This window comes from Onychomys torridus, chromosome 3, assembly GCF_903995425.1.
Source record: "Onychomys torridus chromosome 3, mOncTor1.1, whole genome shotgun sequence".
NCBI classification, from domain to species: domain Eukaryota; kingdom Metazoa; phylum Chordata; class Mammalia; order Rodentia; family Cricetidae; genus Onychomys; species Onychomys torridus.
In genome coordinates, this window is record NC_050445.1 from 129,880,604 (window position 1) to 129,899,245 (window position 18,642).

At 38.3% G+C, this 18,642-nt stretch overlaps 1 gene segment (V, D, J or C); it reads left to right on the top strand.

Moving 5' to 3' along the window:
• The first annotated feature begins 15,728 nt into the window (after positions 1–15,728).
• Positions 15,729–16,476, top strand: LOC118580211. The segment is given in 2 exon segments: positions 15,729–15,777; positions 16,145–16,476. Coding segments are annotated over 2 exon segments (381 nt in total).
• Positions 16,477–18,642: the final 2,166 nt, after the last annotated feature.

An 18,642-nucleotide genomic window follows, 5' to 3' on the forward strand; every position in this document is an offset into this window, starting at 1 on the left:
GATGAATGCAACTTAAAGAAGGAAAGGCTTAACTTAACTGGGCATGTAAGAAGGAAGACAAACTGTCTATCAAGTTTTAGACTTTAGGGAGGAAGAGAAGAAGTTTAAGGGAGAAGGATGCAGAGATGGAGCATCCTTCAAGGCAAAGACTTTATTAAGAGTTGTTAACACCATAGACAGCATGGGGGGGGAGGGCAGGGACAGAGGGGGGGAGAGAGAGAGAGAGAGAGAGAGAGAGAGAGAGAGAGAGAGAGAGAGAGAGAGAGAGATTGGAGAAGAGAGCTTCAGTTCTTGCAGGCAAAGCAGGGTACTTACTCTTAAATGTTTCATAGGGAGATGGATGTCTTACACCTTAAGTAGTCTATACCTGAAGACAGCAGGCTTGGTTAATATGTCATCTATGCTATATGCCTGTCATCAGGTGTTTCCCATTCCCAGAAGACAGACAGGTCCAGAGGAGTCCACTCTTTGTCAGAGCAGTACATAACTTGTCAATTCATCCTAGCAGCAGCATGCAGAAGGGAGAGAGATTACAGAGGAGTGTGATATGATCTGTGAGGCAGAGACACCAAGAGGATCTAGTGCATAACATTTCCAGCATTATAGTTTGCATTAAAAGTGACTTTGAAAGGATTAAAAGTAACATATAAGGAAAGGTCTTATGAGTTTGGTAAGCATTGAAATTAATCTGGCTCCTTCTGACTTAATTGTGGTACAATTTTCTAGAGAGGATATGGCCCCATATCATCTTTTGATAGGTAGTCAGGCAAGAGTTCTGATCAGAATCCTATGATTGGATGCTGGAATAATTTGACAGATCGAACACTAGATCACCTTAGGTCCTGTTAATTTCTTACACAGCCATTTATTGTCTAATTCTGTATGTGGCCAAACATCCCTGTGACTATTAATTAATTGATTTTAAAAATGTGACCTGATCTCCATTTTCCTCTCATCCAAAGCTAAGAATGTTAACACATAGCTTTTGGGACCTGAATAGAAATTTTCTGCTTTTGTCTAAACTCCGTACTTGATATTTCTCCCATTAAATTTGACAAAAACACACGAAAAATATTTGGTTTTACTATTTCCTTTGCTAAAACTGTATATAGCCTTTATTAACTGTGAACTCTCAGATGGGCTAAACTTCATAGAGAGTAGGCAGGAGACTGAGTTTCTTCCATCAGGCAAGAAATCAAGGAAACCACATGATTCTACATGAAAGACCACTAAGAAAGACGACTTAGAAACAAAATCAGTAAAAATTGTCTTTCTTATTCTAAATCATTGTCTACAAGGAATTCTTAAGTACTTTGATATATTGATATATTCATTACATATAAATACAATGAAGAAGATTACAAATTGTTATATTGTTCAAGTTTTTACATGAAATCCATATTCAAATTCTGTGGGTTGAAATAATATCTGCTGTGCCTCATGTCTTGAAAAATGCTGTGAGTTCTTCGTGTGTAAGCCTCTCTTGTTCTTTGTCCTTGAGGTCTCCTGTATTGTTATAGTTATAAATCCAAAGATAGACAGTTTTTCAACAATTATTGAACCTTCTAAAATAATTATTCAGGTGACAAAAATATTAGACCATACTTCAATGAGCCTTTTCCATACTGCTGTTTAATATAACATATGAGTGTAAACATCTGATTTTGTGTGAGAGAGCTTTATTTCTGTCTAGAATAGCTGGGAACCACACATAGTGGCCATTCTCAGCAACTGATGTGAGTATCCAACCCTGTATTTCTGCATCTGATGCTGTCTCAGGATGGAAGGGATGTGTGCATCACATCCGGCCACAGACCAACATTAATAACCTGATGTCCTCTTCATTGCTGTAACAGTATAGAATGCACTGCTCTTCTCCAAACACAGGAGATATTTCACCATTTCCTAAAGAAAGTTTGCCTTAATTCACTTTAACTGTGTGTCAAATTCCTGCAAGGAACTGTCATGTTTGTTACTGAGTACATTTCCATCATATTCTCAGATAAAAGTTCAGATCTGAATAATAAAGACTCCTCAGCTGCTATACAACATGAGGTGCCAAGACAGCTCCTGGGAACTGCTGATGTTTGGATCACTGCTAAGTGAAATGAGAAATGAGAATCAATGGTGTGTCCTATTTCTTGACCCTGTGCTTTCAGTGAGTGTTCTGTTTACATTTGAAATATGTGGAGTTTACCTTCAGAATGAGTATGATCACAATAGTTCTATTAAGGTGAAGGAGATTTCAGAAGAATGCAAGAAACATGTTCTCAACTATATTTTGGCAATCATAAATGGTGATAACTACCATAAAAGAAATCTAGAATCCCTATTCCTTTGTAAACATATTTTTAGTTGCATATTTTCAGAAGAGTAACTAAAAAGGTACAAAGGAATAAAATAATGAAAAGAAAATTATAAAAATATCCTGCTGGGTTTATATTTAACCCCATGTATTTTCTGCCTTTATAATTTTAGGATCCAGTAGTGGATGTTGTGCTAACCAAGTCTCCATTGTTGCTGGTTATCATCCTTGGACAGTCAGTCTCCATCTCCTGCAGCATTGGTCATAGCCTGTTATTTAGTAGTGCAAGCAACTATTTGAGTTGGTACCTGAAGAGACTAGGCAGGTCTCAACAGCTCCTGATCTATAAGGTTTCTACCCAATTTTCTGAGGTCCTAGACAGATATGGTGGCAGTAAGGCAGGGACAGATTTCACCCTCAAAAGTACACATCTTCCTCTCTTGGTGTTACACTTCAAATGAAAATGTTTGTGCTTGGAGGAGTCAGCTGCCCTTACGTGTTTCTCTGGAGAGCACCAGAGCAGATCCTCCAGGATCCTAAAAGAGTTAAATATTGAGACACACAGGAGTTCAAGTCACAGCTGATGCATTTTCCAGGTTGCCTTGCAGTTACCTGGTTTCTCTGTCAACAGATACACTTTTTACATGCCTCAGCAGCAGCAGAGTTTAGTGGTGCCAAGGGCAGTTCAGAACAGCCAGACATGAAGGAAGGGTAGTGGACTGGTTAGTTTTCCTTACTGTCCTAAACTGGAACACCTGCACCTATTAAAATCATCCATATATATATAGCCAAGTAAATGAGGATGTGGATGACTCATGGCACCCAAAATACATCTTACACACACACACACACACACACACACACACACACACACACAAACACACATAAACATGTGTGAGATAACATACACATGGAAGTCAGAGAACAAGTTGATAGTAGTTCTTTCCTTCTATCACATGGATACCAGAGGTAAAACTCCAGATATAAGACTTAGACATATTTACCCATTAAGCTTTTTCTTTGCCATTTGTCAAGCTCCTATATATACTTCATAAGTTATTATTTATTATATTAACATTATTGTATTCTTGGGGATAGAGTATTGTATTCTGATCAGTTTTTGTACACATGCAGCAGAAAAACATTGTTGATAAAACTTCCCTCTTGAGGCAGGAAGATTATAAGGCTAGGGGTGGTAGGTGACTCCAAAGAAATAAAGTCATCCACTCACCACAGGGCTGATACACATACGAACTCACAAGGATTGTGATAGCACACAATCCTGCACAACTTTAAACCAGACAAAATCCTGGAAGAAATAAGGGTAAGTGGACACAAAGTCTCATCCTTAACCAAGAAGCTATTAACAACTGATAATTGGTGGCAAAGGCAAAGACAGTTTTCTCTAATGTAGTGTCACAATCTCCAGTGTGATGTCACAATTGTATATTGTAAAATATCATTCATTTTATAAATCATATTAATTACTTCTAAGCTTCCCTATGCTACCTTTATAAAGTTTTCTCAAAAAATAAAAAAGTAACCAATTTCCAATCCACCTTCCCATTTGCATGTTCTGTTAATTTCCTCTCTTCTTCAGTTTAGAAGTCATAAAATGCCTGTCTTCAAGCCATCAAAAGAGGAATCTTATGTCCATCTTGTTTTTCAAATTACAGGATAAACTTTAGTAAAATTGATCAAAAGCAACTTCCTAGCATCAAAAGATTTAGGACTATATTAGTCACCGCATGCTGAAATAAAACATTTGTTATGTGAATTCCAATGTTAAAACAAATATCTGATTTGGACAGCATAGAAAAGTGTGTCTTATTCAATATAATTTGAGTAAATAAAAGATAATACAATTGGATCAAAATCAAGGAAATAAAAGAGTTTGAAGACTTTGGTTGAAGGTGGTAAAGAGAGCATGAAGTGCACACTTGGGGGTCAGTTGTTCACAAACTCAGCCTGTGACTCACATTTGTTGCTGGAGCAAGTGAGTCAGTGATGCATGATACACCAGATATAAGCTGAGGTGAATATGCAGTGGAGAATCCCAGAGTTTCAGGTTATTTCCTGTTGTAACTGTAAGCACAAGGAAAAAACAGAAAGCAAAACGATACAATAAAAATCCATATGAATTTTATATGTGTATTATATTCTATGCTTTATATTTTATGTTTTACTATATCTATTAATTTTTTCGACATGCTTAAGTTTATATTTACCTATCCTTGTTTTATTACTGAGTCCAATAGCCAGTAAGTTCATCTTTTCTATGGGTGTCTTGCTTAGGAACAATGGCATGTAACAAAAGTCTTAGTAGGTAGAATGATTTATAATCTTGGCTCATATACATTTTCTTAGTGATATTTACACAATTACAAAATTGTCTCAAGATACACTACACAGAATTAATTAATCAAGGTCTGACTGTATTCTGATATTACTATCATTCATTGTGTGGGTTCCAAAATTTCTTTATATTCTCTTTGCCTATTTTGAATAATGCTGATGTGGACTGGGGTGTGCAAACTTTCACACTACTTTCAAGCTTCAGTTTTCCTGAACTTGGAGTACCGTGGAGTGAAAATGTTTGGAAAAGTGGCAGGCATATCCTTGGGTTCTTCATCAGGTTCCATATTTTCTATGGGCTGTACCTCATTTCCATGCCCAGTAACAATGCAACAATTTATGATTTCTCCACAGATAATATGTTTGTCATTTCATCTGCTATCCAATTAATAATTACTGATAATTAATATTTCATTATAGTATTGATTTTAATTCCTCATATACTGAATATATATCTGTTAATGCATTAGAATGACAATGTAGCTTATTTTTTTCTTTATTATTATGTGTTTTAAATTTTATACATCAGCCATGGCTTCCCCTCTCCTTCCCCCTCCCGCCCCCACACCCACCTTCCCCCCAGCACCTCCCTTCCATTCCCATGTCCTCCAGGATCAAGGCACCCCAGAGGATTCATTTAAACCTGGTGGATTTAGTACAGGCAGGTCCTGTTACCTCCTTTCAGACTGAGCACAGTGTCCCTGTGTAAGCACAAGGTTTCAAACAGCCAGTTCATTCACTAAGGAGAGATCCTGGTCCCACAGACTGGGTCCCTCCCAAACAGATCAAGCTATACAGTTGTCTCACTTATCCAGAGGGCCTGATCTAGCTGGGGGCTCCACAGCCTTTGGTTCATAATTCATGTGCTTCCATTCGTTTGGCTATTTGTCCTTGTGCTTTGCAATCTTGGATTCAACAATTCACACTATTGCAGTCCCTGCTCTTTCTCGACAATTGGACTCCTGGAGCTCCACCTGGGGTCTGGCTGAGGATCTCTGCATCCACTTCCATCAGTTATTGGATGAGAGTTCCAAGACGACTGTTAGGGTGTTTAGTCATCTGATCACCAGACTAGGTCAGATCAGGCTTTCTCTCGACCATTGCCAGCAGTCTACAGAGGATGTATCATTGTGGATTTCTGGAGACCTCACAAGCACTCTGCCTATTCCTGTTCTCGTGCGGTCTTCATTTATCATGGTCTGTTATTCTTCATTCTCCCTTTCTGTTCTTGATCCAGCTGGGAACTCCTGATTCCATAAGCTTTCTTTCCCTCAAATCTTGGCCTTCATTACTCCCACTGTTGTCCAGGTCATTCATGCAGATCTCATCCATTTCTCTGTCATTGGGTGATCCTTGGGTCTTTCCTAGGGTCGCGTTTTCTAGGTAGCCTCCCTGGAGTTGTGCAGCATTCTAGTCATATTTGTTTTACATCTAGTATCCTCCTATGAGTGAGTACATACCATGCTTGTCCTTCTGAGTCTGGGTTCCCTCACTCAGGATGATTTTTTCTAGATCCATCCATTTGCCTGCAATCCTCATGATGTCATTATTTTTCTCTGCTGAGTAGTACTCCATTGTGTATATGTACCATATTTTCTTTATCCATTCTTCAGTTGAAGGGCATCTAGATTGTTTCTAGGTTCTGGCTATTACAAACAAAGCTGATACGAACATAGCTGAGCAAATGCCCTTGTGGTATGATTGAGCATTCCTTGGGTATATGCCTAAGAGTGCTACAGCTGGGTCTTGGGGTAGATGGATTCCCATTTTTCTAAGGAAGAGCCATATTGATTTCCAAAGTGGCTGTACAAGCTTGCATTCCCACCAGCAGTGGAGGAGAGTTCCCCTTGATCCACATTCTCTCCAGCATAAGCTGTCTTTTGTGTTTTTGAACTTAAACATTCTGAAAGGTGTAAGGTGGTATCTCAGAGTCATTTTGATTTGCATTTCCCAGATAATTAGAGATGTTGAGCAATTCCTTAAATGTCTTTCAGCCATTTGAACTTCCTCTGTGGAGAATTCTGTTTAGTTCTATAGCCCATTTCTTAGTTGGACTGTTGGGCATTTTGATGTCTAATTTCTTGAGTTCTTTATATATTCTGGATATCAGCCCTCTGTCAGATGTGGGGTTGGTGAAGACCTTTTCCCATTTTGTAGGCTGTCGCTTTGTCTTGTTAACCATATCCTTTGCTCTACAAAAGTTTCTCAGTTTCAGCAGGTCCCATGGATTGATTGTTTCTCTCAGTGTCTCTGCTACTGGTGTTATATTTAGAAAGTGTTCTCTGGTGTCAATGCATTCAAGAGTACTTCCTACTTTCTCTACTGTCAGGTTCAGAGTTACTAGATTTATGTTGAGGTCTTTGATCCACTTGGATTTAAGGTTTGTGCATGGTGACAGATATGGATATATTTGCAGCCTTCTACACATTGACATCCAGTTATGTCAGCACCATTTGTTGAAGATGCTTTCTTTTTTCTATTGTACATTTTTGGCTTCTTTGTCAAAGATTATATGTTCATCGGTGTGTGGGTTAATATCAGGGTCTTCATTTCAATTCCATTGGTCCACATGTTGGTTTTTACGCCAGTGCCAAGCTGTTTTTATTACAGTAGCTGTATAGTAGAGCTTGAGGTCGGGGATTGTGATGCCTCCAGAGGTTGTTTTATTGTCCAGGATTCTTTTGGCTATCCTGGATTTTTTTTTCCATAAGAATTTGAGTATTATTCTTTCCAGATCTGTGAAGGATTGTGTTGGTAATTTGAGGGGAATTGCGTTGAATCTGTACATTGCTTTTGGTAAGATCACCATTTTTACTATGTTAATCCTGCCTATCCATGAGCATGGGAGATCTTTCCATTTTCTGACATCTTCTTCAATTTCTTTTTTTAGGGACTTAAATTTCTTGTCATATAGGTCCTTCACATGCTTAGTTAGTGTAACCCCAAGGTATTTTATATCATTTGTGGCTGTTGTAAAGGGTGATATATCTCTGATTTCCTTCTCAGCCTATTTGTCTACTGTATATAGAAGGGCTACTGATTCTTTTGAGTTGATCTTATATCCTGCAATGTTGCTGAAGTTTTTTATTAGCTGCATCAGGTCCTTGGTTGAATTTTTGGGGTCACTCATGTATACTATCATGTAATCTGCAAATAGGGAGAGATTGACTTCTTCCTTTCCAATTTGTATCCCCTTAATCTCCTTATGTTATCCATTTGATTGGAAAGCCTTTTCCCAGCCTTTTATTCTTAGGAGGTGTCTGTCTTTGAATTTGATGTGTGTTTCTTGTATGTAGCAGAAAGATGGGTCCTGTTTTCATATCCATTCTGTTAGTCTGTGTCTTTTTATAGGTCAATTAAGTCCATTGATATTATGGTGTATTTATGTCCAGTGATTGTTCGTTCCTGTTGTTATTTTTATTTTTTGGTGGTAGTGTGTGTGTACTTCTCTTCTTTGGGGTTTACTGCTGTGGTGTTATCTATTGCCTGGGTTTTCATGAGTGTATCTGCCTTCCTTAGGTTGGAGTTTTCCTTCTAGTGCTTTCTGTAGGGCCTCAGTTTGTGGATAAGTTTTGTTTAAATCTGGTTTTGTCTTGGAAGGTCTTGTTCACCCCATCTATGATGATTGAAAGTTTTCCTGGGTATATTAGTCTAGGCTAATCCATGGTCTTTTAGTGTCTGCATTATATCTGTCTAGGTCCTTCTGGCTTTCAAAGTCTCCATTGAGAAATCGGGTGTTATTCTGATGGGTTTGCCTTTATAAGTCACTTGGCCTTTTTCCTTTGCTGCCCTTAATATTCTTTCTTTATTCTGTACATTTAATTTTTTAACTATTATGTGGCAAGGAGAATATTTTTTGGGTCTAGTCTGTTTGGTGTTCTATAGGCTTCTTGTATCTTCATAGGCATTTCCTTCTTTAAGTTGGGAAAGTTTTCTTCTATGATCTTGTTAAATATATTTTCTGTGACTTTGAGTTGCTATTCTTCTCCTTCTTCTATCCCTATTATTCGTAGGTTTGGTCTTTTCATGGTGTCCCAAATTTCTTGGACATTTTGGGTCATGACTTTGTTGGTTTTAGTGTTTTCTTTGACTGATGAATGTATTTCTTCTACTGTATGTTCAACACCAGTGATCCTCTCTTCCATCTATTGCATTCTCTTGAATATACTTGTATCCGAAGTTCCTGGTTTTTTACTCAGATTTTCTATTTCCAACATTCCTTCTGCTCGTGTCTCCTTCATTTTTTCTATTTCCCTCTTCAGGTCTTGGATTGTCTCCCTTGTTTTTTCATGATTTTCATTCAAGGATTTATTGTTTTCTTCTGCTTTAATTGTCCTTTCCTCTAGTTTTTTATAGTGTTCTTCCCATTTTTTGTTTTTCTGTTCCTCTACTTTATTTTTTATTTCTTCTATATAAGTCTCTAGCCTCTTCATGATGTTACTTATAAGGTTGTTTTCTTCTTCTTCTTCTTCTTCCATTCCGTGATGTTTAAGTCTAGCTGTTGGAGAAGGGCTAGGTTCTCATGATGCTGTATTGCTCTTTATTTTGTTGTATGTACTTCTGCCTTGATGTCTGCCCATCTCCTCTTGTGTTCCTTCTTGGTCTTATCAGTGTACTTGGTCCAGAGAGAGTTGACAGTTTTAGGGAGCCTCTCTCTTGTCTAGATGGAAGCTCTGGGCCAGATGGGAGTGCTGGTCCAGATGAGAGTGCTGGCCTGATAGGAGCTGGGGGGCTGGACTCTGAATCTTGTGAAGTCCCTGGGGTCTCCATATTTTGTCCAGGTGGGAGCTCCTCTTGTCCAGATGGGAGTTCCAGGGCAGGATGGAAGCTTGGGGCTGGTCTCTGATTCTCAGGAAGTGGTTGGGTTCTCCAGTAGATGGGTGTGGGGGCAGGGTGTGGAGACTACAGTGTCTGCCTGCAGTCTTGGAAAAGGGGAGCCTTCCTGCAGGGCTTGCTGATTGGCATGAAACTGGGGCAAAGTTGGTCAGGTCCTCCCCGAGTGGCCTGTGTCCAGAGGTGGGACCCAAGAGCAGTTGCCTCTCTGGCTATAACCACAGGCACTCACCACTGGTCCAGATGGGAGTTCCGGGGTGCATGGGAGCTGGGGGTTAGTCTCTTGACCATGTAGCTAATTTTTCATAGATTGACAGTAGTGGCCTCCACTGTTCTGCTTGTGTTTCATATTTGGTTTCAGTCTACAGTAATGCAGCTGTGTAGACTCTGTCTGTGGCTCCTTGAGATAGTGCTGCCATCATCCTCAGGCCAGTTAAGGCACAAGCTGATACTGGTAGCAGCAGAATCTGGATCAGCCTGCAAAATCCACACACAATTTTCTGTACCATCTTTGTCTGAAATCCTCTCATGGTCAGTGGTAAAGTAACCACTTCAGATTTCATATTCATCATAAGTACCTGTATTCTAAGGACAGTGTACTTCACTACTGTCATAGAATCCCTGGTATTTCCCACAAAATGCAGTAACACTTTGAAATACTAGCTCTTCCCATTACAAAGACAAACAGGAAAATATCATGTTATTTTAATTTTTGCATATGTATGGGTGGTCATTACCCAAGCTTTATGGGTAAATCTGGATCAACCCTGACATACACAGGGAGTACTGAAACACAAGCTACTGTTTCATACCTTAGTTGCAATTTTACCCACAGTGATTTTTCAAAAAAAAAAAAAAAATATATATATATATATATATATATATATATATACACACATACACATTTTGGAGATAGAGCTATTTATTTCTTCTCCAGCTTTATATATTGTGTCCTCTTGGAAGCCATCAATGAGAAAGATCCTAAATGATCTTTATGCTACAATATCTCATAGAGTAATCATATGGTTATCATAGACATATGATCCTTTTTTTGTTTTGTGTTTTGGTTTTGTAGTGAATCCAGACATTTTGTTCTTCCAAGAGCGAGAAAACAGAATCTTCTGTAGAAAGTCTCCAGAGTAGGATAGGACAGGACTTTAGGATTGAGGAGGCTGAAAATAAGAATCTTCAGTTGGACAGTGGTAGAACATGCCTTTAATTCTAGTTCTCAGAAGGACAAGGCTGGTGAATAACTGGGTTTGATGCCAGCTTTATCTACAGAGTAAGTTCCAGGATGGCCAGTGCTACACAGAGAAATCATGGCTCAAAAAAAAAAAATCTTCACTTAACCAGTAAGTGATTCTTGGTCAACAATTGAGTAAGCAGATCATTAATCAGTGACCATGAATTTGAGAGATGAAATTAACAGTTGGAAAGATCCTCTTCTTCTATGTATTGATTTACATACAAAGTGAGGTAGAACAAACTAACCCTAAAAACGAGCATCTTTTTTGCTCACCAAGATCTTAGAATGTCTTCTCCCCCATATATTTGAGATGTAAAACTGAATTTTGAAATCTTCCCTTTTACCTCAGAATTTCCACATATTGGAATCACTATCCTTTTAAAATTTTTAAGAGAAGAGCTTTTTTTTGTGAGTGTGTGTACTTATACAATGATAATTCTCATGCTGTATCTAAGTATTGGGCATAGAGATTTATAACTAAATTAATGATCTCTCCTACTGATGTCACCATATCTGTACTTGACAAATTAAAATCAGTATTCAATTATTCTTTTCTTATGTTCTTCACAATGCATTTTGTGCAAAAGTAAATAAATGTGTTTAAGATGTGACACTGTGTATTAATGACCACAAGAAGAAATTCTCAATGATTCTTTTTCATGATAAGATACCCTCAAGTGAAAAAATAATAATTTTGAAGACATTGAAGTTGAGTATCATTATTTTTCACTCTGATGATGAGGAAGGATAGGGCGGAATGACAATTATAGCCTCTTCAGTATGTTCATGGTCTGTCTTCATTTGCTATGAAACGTTCTTTACACCTTTTCAATCTCTTTTTTATTTATAAGATTAAGTAAACAGTTGTAATTGGTTGTCCTGATATCTGGTGGCTGCCCAAGGTCAATCCTTTCATTGCCTTCTAAAGACTGACTACTCACTCCACAGTCTACATGAACTTCTCCCCTGGGATTTTCCTTCCTCCTTTGTTGCATGAGAAATCTTTACTATTTAATATTTTGCACAGGAAAATCTTGACCTTACACAAACCTATTTTATTTCTTTTATAAAATTATTTCATATTTCGTAGTTATAAAAGTAGATATGACATGGGTTGGATGAAATGTAGTAATTTTGTCATTGATATGTGCAGTTAGATTCTAAAATGAAGGTGACCATCAGGTCTCTCCCTTCAGAGATTGGGAAGGAACATGTAAAAGAGGGGGAAGGAAGAATGTAGGAGTCAGAGGGGATGGAGGACATTAAAAGAATATGGCCCACTGAATTATCTAAGCAGGACTAACATTGGTTCACAACGACTGAAGCAGCAAACATTGGAACTTCAAAGGGTTTGCACCAGGTCCTCCTCATTTGTCTTAAGGCTGTTTGCTTGGTGTTTTTGTGGTACTCTTAACATTGAGAGTGAGTGTAACTCTGACCATTTTGCCTACTCTTGAAACTCTCTTCCTCCTACTGTATTGCCTTGTCCATTCTTAATATGAAGCCTTTTGCCTTGTTTTATTGTACCTTTTTCTGTCCTGTTTGGATGTCATGTTTTGGAGGTCTGCTCTTTTCTGAAAAGGAAGCAGAAGGAGTAGATCTTGGAGAAAGGAGAAGTTGGGGGAGACTGGAGGGAGTAGAGGTGGGAGAAACTATGGTTGGAATGTATTGTGTGAGAGAAGAGTCTATTTTCAACTGAAAATATATGTATTTGGTAGCTTTCACAATGTGGATGTGTGTGGAAGAGTGGCGGTGATAAAGACATGACATTTAGAGCCTGACACTTAGTCTCTTACTGCACAATTATGTATCTCTGCACTGACTGCTGCCTGTTGCAAAAGAAAGTTTCTCTGACCAAGGTTGTAGACAATCCCAGCCAGTGGATATAAGTGTAAGTATTCCAGAAGCAATTTTTCAGCACAACTATTTAGCAAAATAACTCATTGTGAAGTCACAACTCCTGTTCTTACAATCACTAGATCAAGGAAACCAAAGTTTAGGTATAGATTTATAATGTGCTCTTCCTGAGAAGTTATTGGTAATTGTTAACTACTGGATGAGGAAGAATCATTGTTTTTTTAGGATGTAGACACAGGTAGGTTTCCAAAGATCCAGTGTATTGGCCGATACCTATGACCATAGGGAGTTTAATAATTTGATTTAATGGGTTATCAAGAAACAACACTAAACAAAAAGAGAAGACATAATTTTTAGGAGGGTGAGGTATTAGAACAGCACATGAAGTGTAAAAATGGGGGATAGATAAGATCATGTTTCATTGTACACATGTATAAAATTATCAAAGGTGGTAAATCATTCCAAGCAAGACTGAAAATATCAAGTAAAACCTCACTGACTCATGTGAGACATGTTATCGCTCCATGCCCCAAATTTTCCAACATGTGATGAAACATGTTTTCTGTAGCAATCCACAGACATAAGCTATTACTTATTTATACAATAAACACAAGATTACAATTATACATATTTCTAGAAGTATATACTATATAGATTTGAACTAATATTCTTCAGCTACGGCCTCAGGACATGACTCTCAGAAGATAATTGTTTGAGTTCTAATTTAGAACTAATATAGAATCAACAGTATTTAAACCCTCCCACTCTGAATTACAGTATTGTATTTGTCTATTTGATTAATATCACTAAATGGTACAAATTATATTCATTTAACCATGTATTTATTCAAGTAATACATGTCTATTGGAAATATTATGAAGTTTTCATAACTTTATCCCTACTTTTCCATTTTTTTATTTGTAAAATAAAACTCATTTTATTATTTGGAAGCAAGTCCATTTCTTTTTTTTTTCTTTCTTTATTATATTTGTGTTTTAATTTTACACATCAGTCATGGGTTCCCCCGTCCTCCCTCCTCCTGACCCCGGCCCCACCTTCCCCCTAGCCTCTCCCCTCCCTTTCCATCACCTCCAGGGTCAAGACTCCCCTGAGGATTCATTTAAACCTGGTGGATTCAGTACAGGCTACTCCAGTCCCCTCCTTCTAGGCTGAGCAAAGTGTCCCTGTGTAAGACCAAGGTCAGTCAGCTCATTCACTAAGGACAGGTCTGGGTCCCACTGCCTGGGTATCTCCCAAACAGTTCAAGCTACTCAATTGTCTCACTTACCCAGAGGGCCTGCTCCAGCTGGGGGATCCACAGCCTTTGGTTCATAATTCATGTGCTTCCATTTGTTTGGCTATTTGTCCCTGTGCTTTTCCAGTCTTGGTCTCAACAATTTACACTCTTATAGTCCCTCTTCTTTCTCGACAATTGGACTCCTGGAACTCCACTTAGGGCCTGGCCGAGGATCTCTGCATCCACTTCTATCAGTTATTAGATGAGAGTTCCAGCACCACCATTAGGGAGTTTGGCCATCTGATCACCAGACTAGGTCAGATCAGGCTTTCTCTGGACCATTGCCAGCAGTCTACAGAGGATGATGTATCATTGTGGATTTGTCAGGACGTCTCCTGCACTCTGCCTATTCCTGTTCTCATGTGGTCATTATTTATCATGGTCTGTTATTCCTTGTTCTCCCTTTCTGTTCTTGATCCAGCTGGGAGCTCTTGCTCCCCTAAGCTTTCTTTCCCTCGAACCTTGCCCTTCATTACTCCCACTGTCATCCAGGTTGTTCATGCAGATCTCAAGAAATTAGACATGAAAATGCTCAACTGTCCAATTAAGAAATGGGCTATAGAACTAAACAGAGAATTCTCCACAGAGGAAGTTCAAACGGCTGAAGGACATTTAAGGAATTGCTCAACATCCCTAATTATCCATTGAAATGCAAATCAAAATGACTCTGAGATGCCACCTTACACCTTACATCTGTCAGAATGGCTAAGATCAAAAATACAGTAGACAGCTTATGCTGGAGAGGATGTGGAGCAAGGGAAACTCTCCTCCACTGGTGGTGGGAATGCAAGCTTATACAGCCACTTTGGAAATCAATATCGTGCTTCCTTAGCAAATTGGGAATCCATCTTCCCCAAGACCCAGTTGTAGCACTCTTAGGCATACACCCAAGGAATGCTCAATCTTACCACAAGGTCATTTGCTCAGCTATGTTCATATCAACATTGTTTGTAATAGCCAGAGCCTGGAAACAACCTAGATGCCCTTCAACTGAAGAATGGATAAAGAAAATATGGTACATATACAGAATGGAGTACTACTCAGCAGAGAAAAATAATGACATCCTGATGTTTGCAGACAAATGGATTGATCTAGAAAAAAATCATCCTGAGTGAGTTAACCCAGACTCAGAAGGAGAAACATGGTATGTACTCACTCATAGTAGAATGCTAGATGTAAAACAAAGATGATTAGACTGCTACTCACAACTCCATGGAGGCTACCTCGAAGTCGGGACCCTAGGAAAGACATCAGGGTTTGCCCAATGACAAAGAAATGGATGAGATACTTTTCCATTTTTAATGTATCAACACTCTTGTAGTAAGTGGCCACTTGAGAGTCATTCATCATGTAAAAATGAGTATTACTTATCCCTTAAGTTTTTCTTTATTCATTTGTGAATATGGCAAAATTAAAACAATAAATAAATAAAGTCAGGTTCACTAAGACAGGAAGATTATATACTGAAAAAAACATTAGCAAATACAAAGTGTGTTGAAAAGACTGTCTCTTTTTCCTGTGGTGTGATTGTGGCATTCTTGGTCCTTATAGATCCTATATCTCTCCACTTATGCAACTTACACAGTGGCATACAGCTGTCCTCTGATATGAGCAGTAGGGTATGAATCCATTCTTCTACAAACACAGGAGACACTTTATATCACATTGCTCTTAAGGTTGGGTTTTTCTCTCCCTTGGTACTTTGCATACAGCTGTATTAACCATGGGATTTGCATATTGCTCCCTAGGGTGGACTTCTTCCTGCAAGTACAGTACAAAAGCTAGGTCCTCTTTCTGCCTTGGCTACTCAGGACTCTTCATATCAATTTCTCAGAATGAAGTGTCCTGCTCAACTCCTGGGGCTGCTTGTTTTTTGGCTTCCTGGTAAGGTAGAAACAAAGATGAATAAGGATATTGTGAAGGGGTTAGGGATTTCTGGGGCCCTGCTTATGCAAACACATGTTCTGTCCAATTGTGACATTGCCAGTCTTGTTCTCTATGAATGGGCTTGTTAATTTAGAGGGTGGAGGGAAGAGAACCTGTGGTCTTGTGGCAACTCTGCCAAGTATCAAAGCAGACGGTAAAGTTGATTTCTAGTAAGTGTCTATTATCTATCTACATAGGTATTTTATGTTGAATATTTATAGACTATGAAAGGGACATAATAAGTAGTAAATAAATAAAGGAAGGAAATATTATTTATTGTGGCATTTTGTTGTTTGTACATTACCTTTCATTTCTGTTATTTCAGGAGCCAGTGGGGATATTGTGATGACCCAACCTGCACTCTCCAGTCCTGTCACTCTTGGAGAGTCAGCTTCCATCTCCTGCAGGTCTAGTAAGAGTCTCTTATATAGCAATGGCATCACTTACTTGAATTGGTACCTGCAGATACCAGGCGAGTCTCCTCAGCTCCTGATCTATTGGATGTCCAACCTTGCCTCTGGAGTTCCAAACAGGTTCAGTGGCAGTGGGTCAGAAACAGATTTCACACTGAAAATCAGTAGAGTGGAGGCTGAGGATGTGGGTGTTTATTACTGTCAACAAGCTTTAGAAGATCCTCCCACAGTGATACATCCCTGAACAAATACCTGCCTGCTTGAATTGATGAAGCTGCCACATAAGTTCCTTGTTTTGTGTGCAAAGTGGTGTAATTAGCATGGCATAAGTACATACCCTTCCCCAGCACAATTGTTTCCTATATTCACCAACTACTCCAAATTAAGTACTCAACTTTAAACCATTCACAGTGCAAACTTACCCAGTTATTTCCATTTACCAGAAAACTTTATAACATCTTTTTCTTTGTATACAAATAAAGAAATGAATTTTTAAATAAAAAAGAAAATGAAGTAATGGTGATCTCAGGAAACTGAAAGCAAGTGAATTTCATCATATTACTTGGGTTAAGTGAATATCAGAATGACAAATATCACATGATTAATCTCCTCTGTGTATATTAGACTTTATATAGATACATATAACCACATGTGAGAATACGATACAATTTAGAAGTGAAAATTTCTAGAGGAAAAAACTTTTCAGATTTTGTACGTGGTATCATGGTTTTAGAAGACACTGAGATGGAAAACTGAGGACCAAGGTATTTATTCTAAGAGTTATTAATGCACTGGACAGAAAAACCAAGCGAAATATCATGGTGGGGAGTTACAAGGAGAGTTTGGTTCCTCACACCAGAGACAGCCAGCATGGAGGGAAAATCTCTACAGGGAATCAGATCTCACTTGAGAGAAGGGGGACCTGTTCCTAAAGACCTGGGGAGGTTTACAGAAAGATTCTACAGCCAAGCTCTCTGATTCCCGTGCAGAAAAGTGAATGGGGACCAGGATGTTCCCCTGCCCATACCTTTAAGAACAGCAACTTTTGTTATCTCCTTTCCCAGGTAAGAGCTCCCATCTTCAATGTCCCTGTAGGGAACCAGTCAGTATCCACAAGAGCTGGAGAGCTGCTGTAAATTGGCTAGGTGATTCAGCCATCAGTGGAGTACAGGGAACATACAGGACAAAATAACCTCCAGGATAATATGTACATGCATGAAAATTTAGCAAAATATCTTTACATACTGTTTGATCTCTCTTATTGTGAATTTTTATTCTTTAGGACAGAGTGTTCTTTCAGACTTAGATTTTATATTTCTTATAGAATGGCTGTTTCTAATATTTGTTAATAATATCCTTAAGGCTTATCTTGGGAGCAAAAAGTATCAGAAAATTTCTTAAGCTTCATGCTTCTACTGAATAAAATTTGTCAATTGTCAATATGCGATGGTGTGTGTTTTGTAGTTCTGTAGATAAAAGAGTGGTCCAAGAATGTTTACATAGCCTTTCCAAACATTGTCCAGTGCAGGAGTCTCTGACATTGTCTTAGAAATTCATAGCCTGTGCTCACTCTTCTAGAATTTCATACCTATGACTGTTTTGTCCAGTGCTGTAAACAAGAAAACATTTTACATCATTTTTCTCATGAAAGTGTTCTTTTGTCTACTTGTCCTTTCTCAAACAGCTGTATAGATTTGTAAAATGCATATTATTCGCTAGAGAGTTCCATCCATGCAAGTCAGAGATCAAATTTGAGCTGTCTACCAATGGCGCTTCAGTTTAAATGTTAAGATTGAAGTACCCATCCTTGTTCCTGGGACTGCTGATATTCTGGGTAACTCATAAGAGCAGTAATGATGAACAAGGAGAACACACAGGGATGGACACATGATAAATGGGACAATGTATTTTTGTCCTTCCCAGACTGCCTTAAGTTTTGTTTACTGTATTTTTTGGCACTCCAGTTACAATAAGCCTTCTTTCAAGTCTACTTTTCAATTAATTCATTAACAAGACTTTGAATCCAGCGATTCAAAAATGTCTGCTTCATTGTACCCTCTATACACTCCAATCCCTGCTTCTACTTTCGTATAGAATGCATGCTTCCCCAGGATGGGGCTCTCATGTTACAGGTACAACTGTACAATGAAATCATTGAGTTTCCAAAATACTAGTTGTTCTTTGAATTTGAGTTTTAAAAAGCCATGAAAAGCGTTTATCCAACAGCTTGAATATTCTCCACCACAACATGTTAATATAACAGGTCATGTTTTCTCAAACTTACAAGAAAGATTTTAAAAATGAAAAATCAAGCTGTAATTTAGTGTGGTTATCAGACTTACACATCAAAATGTTAGTATAAAAGAGAAAAAAATGTGAATTTCTTTTTAAAGAAATAATGCCTCAGAAG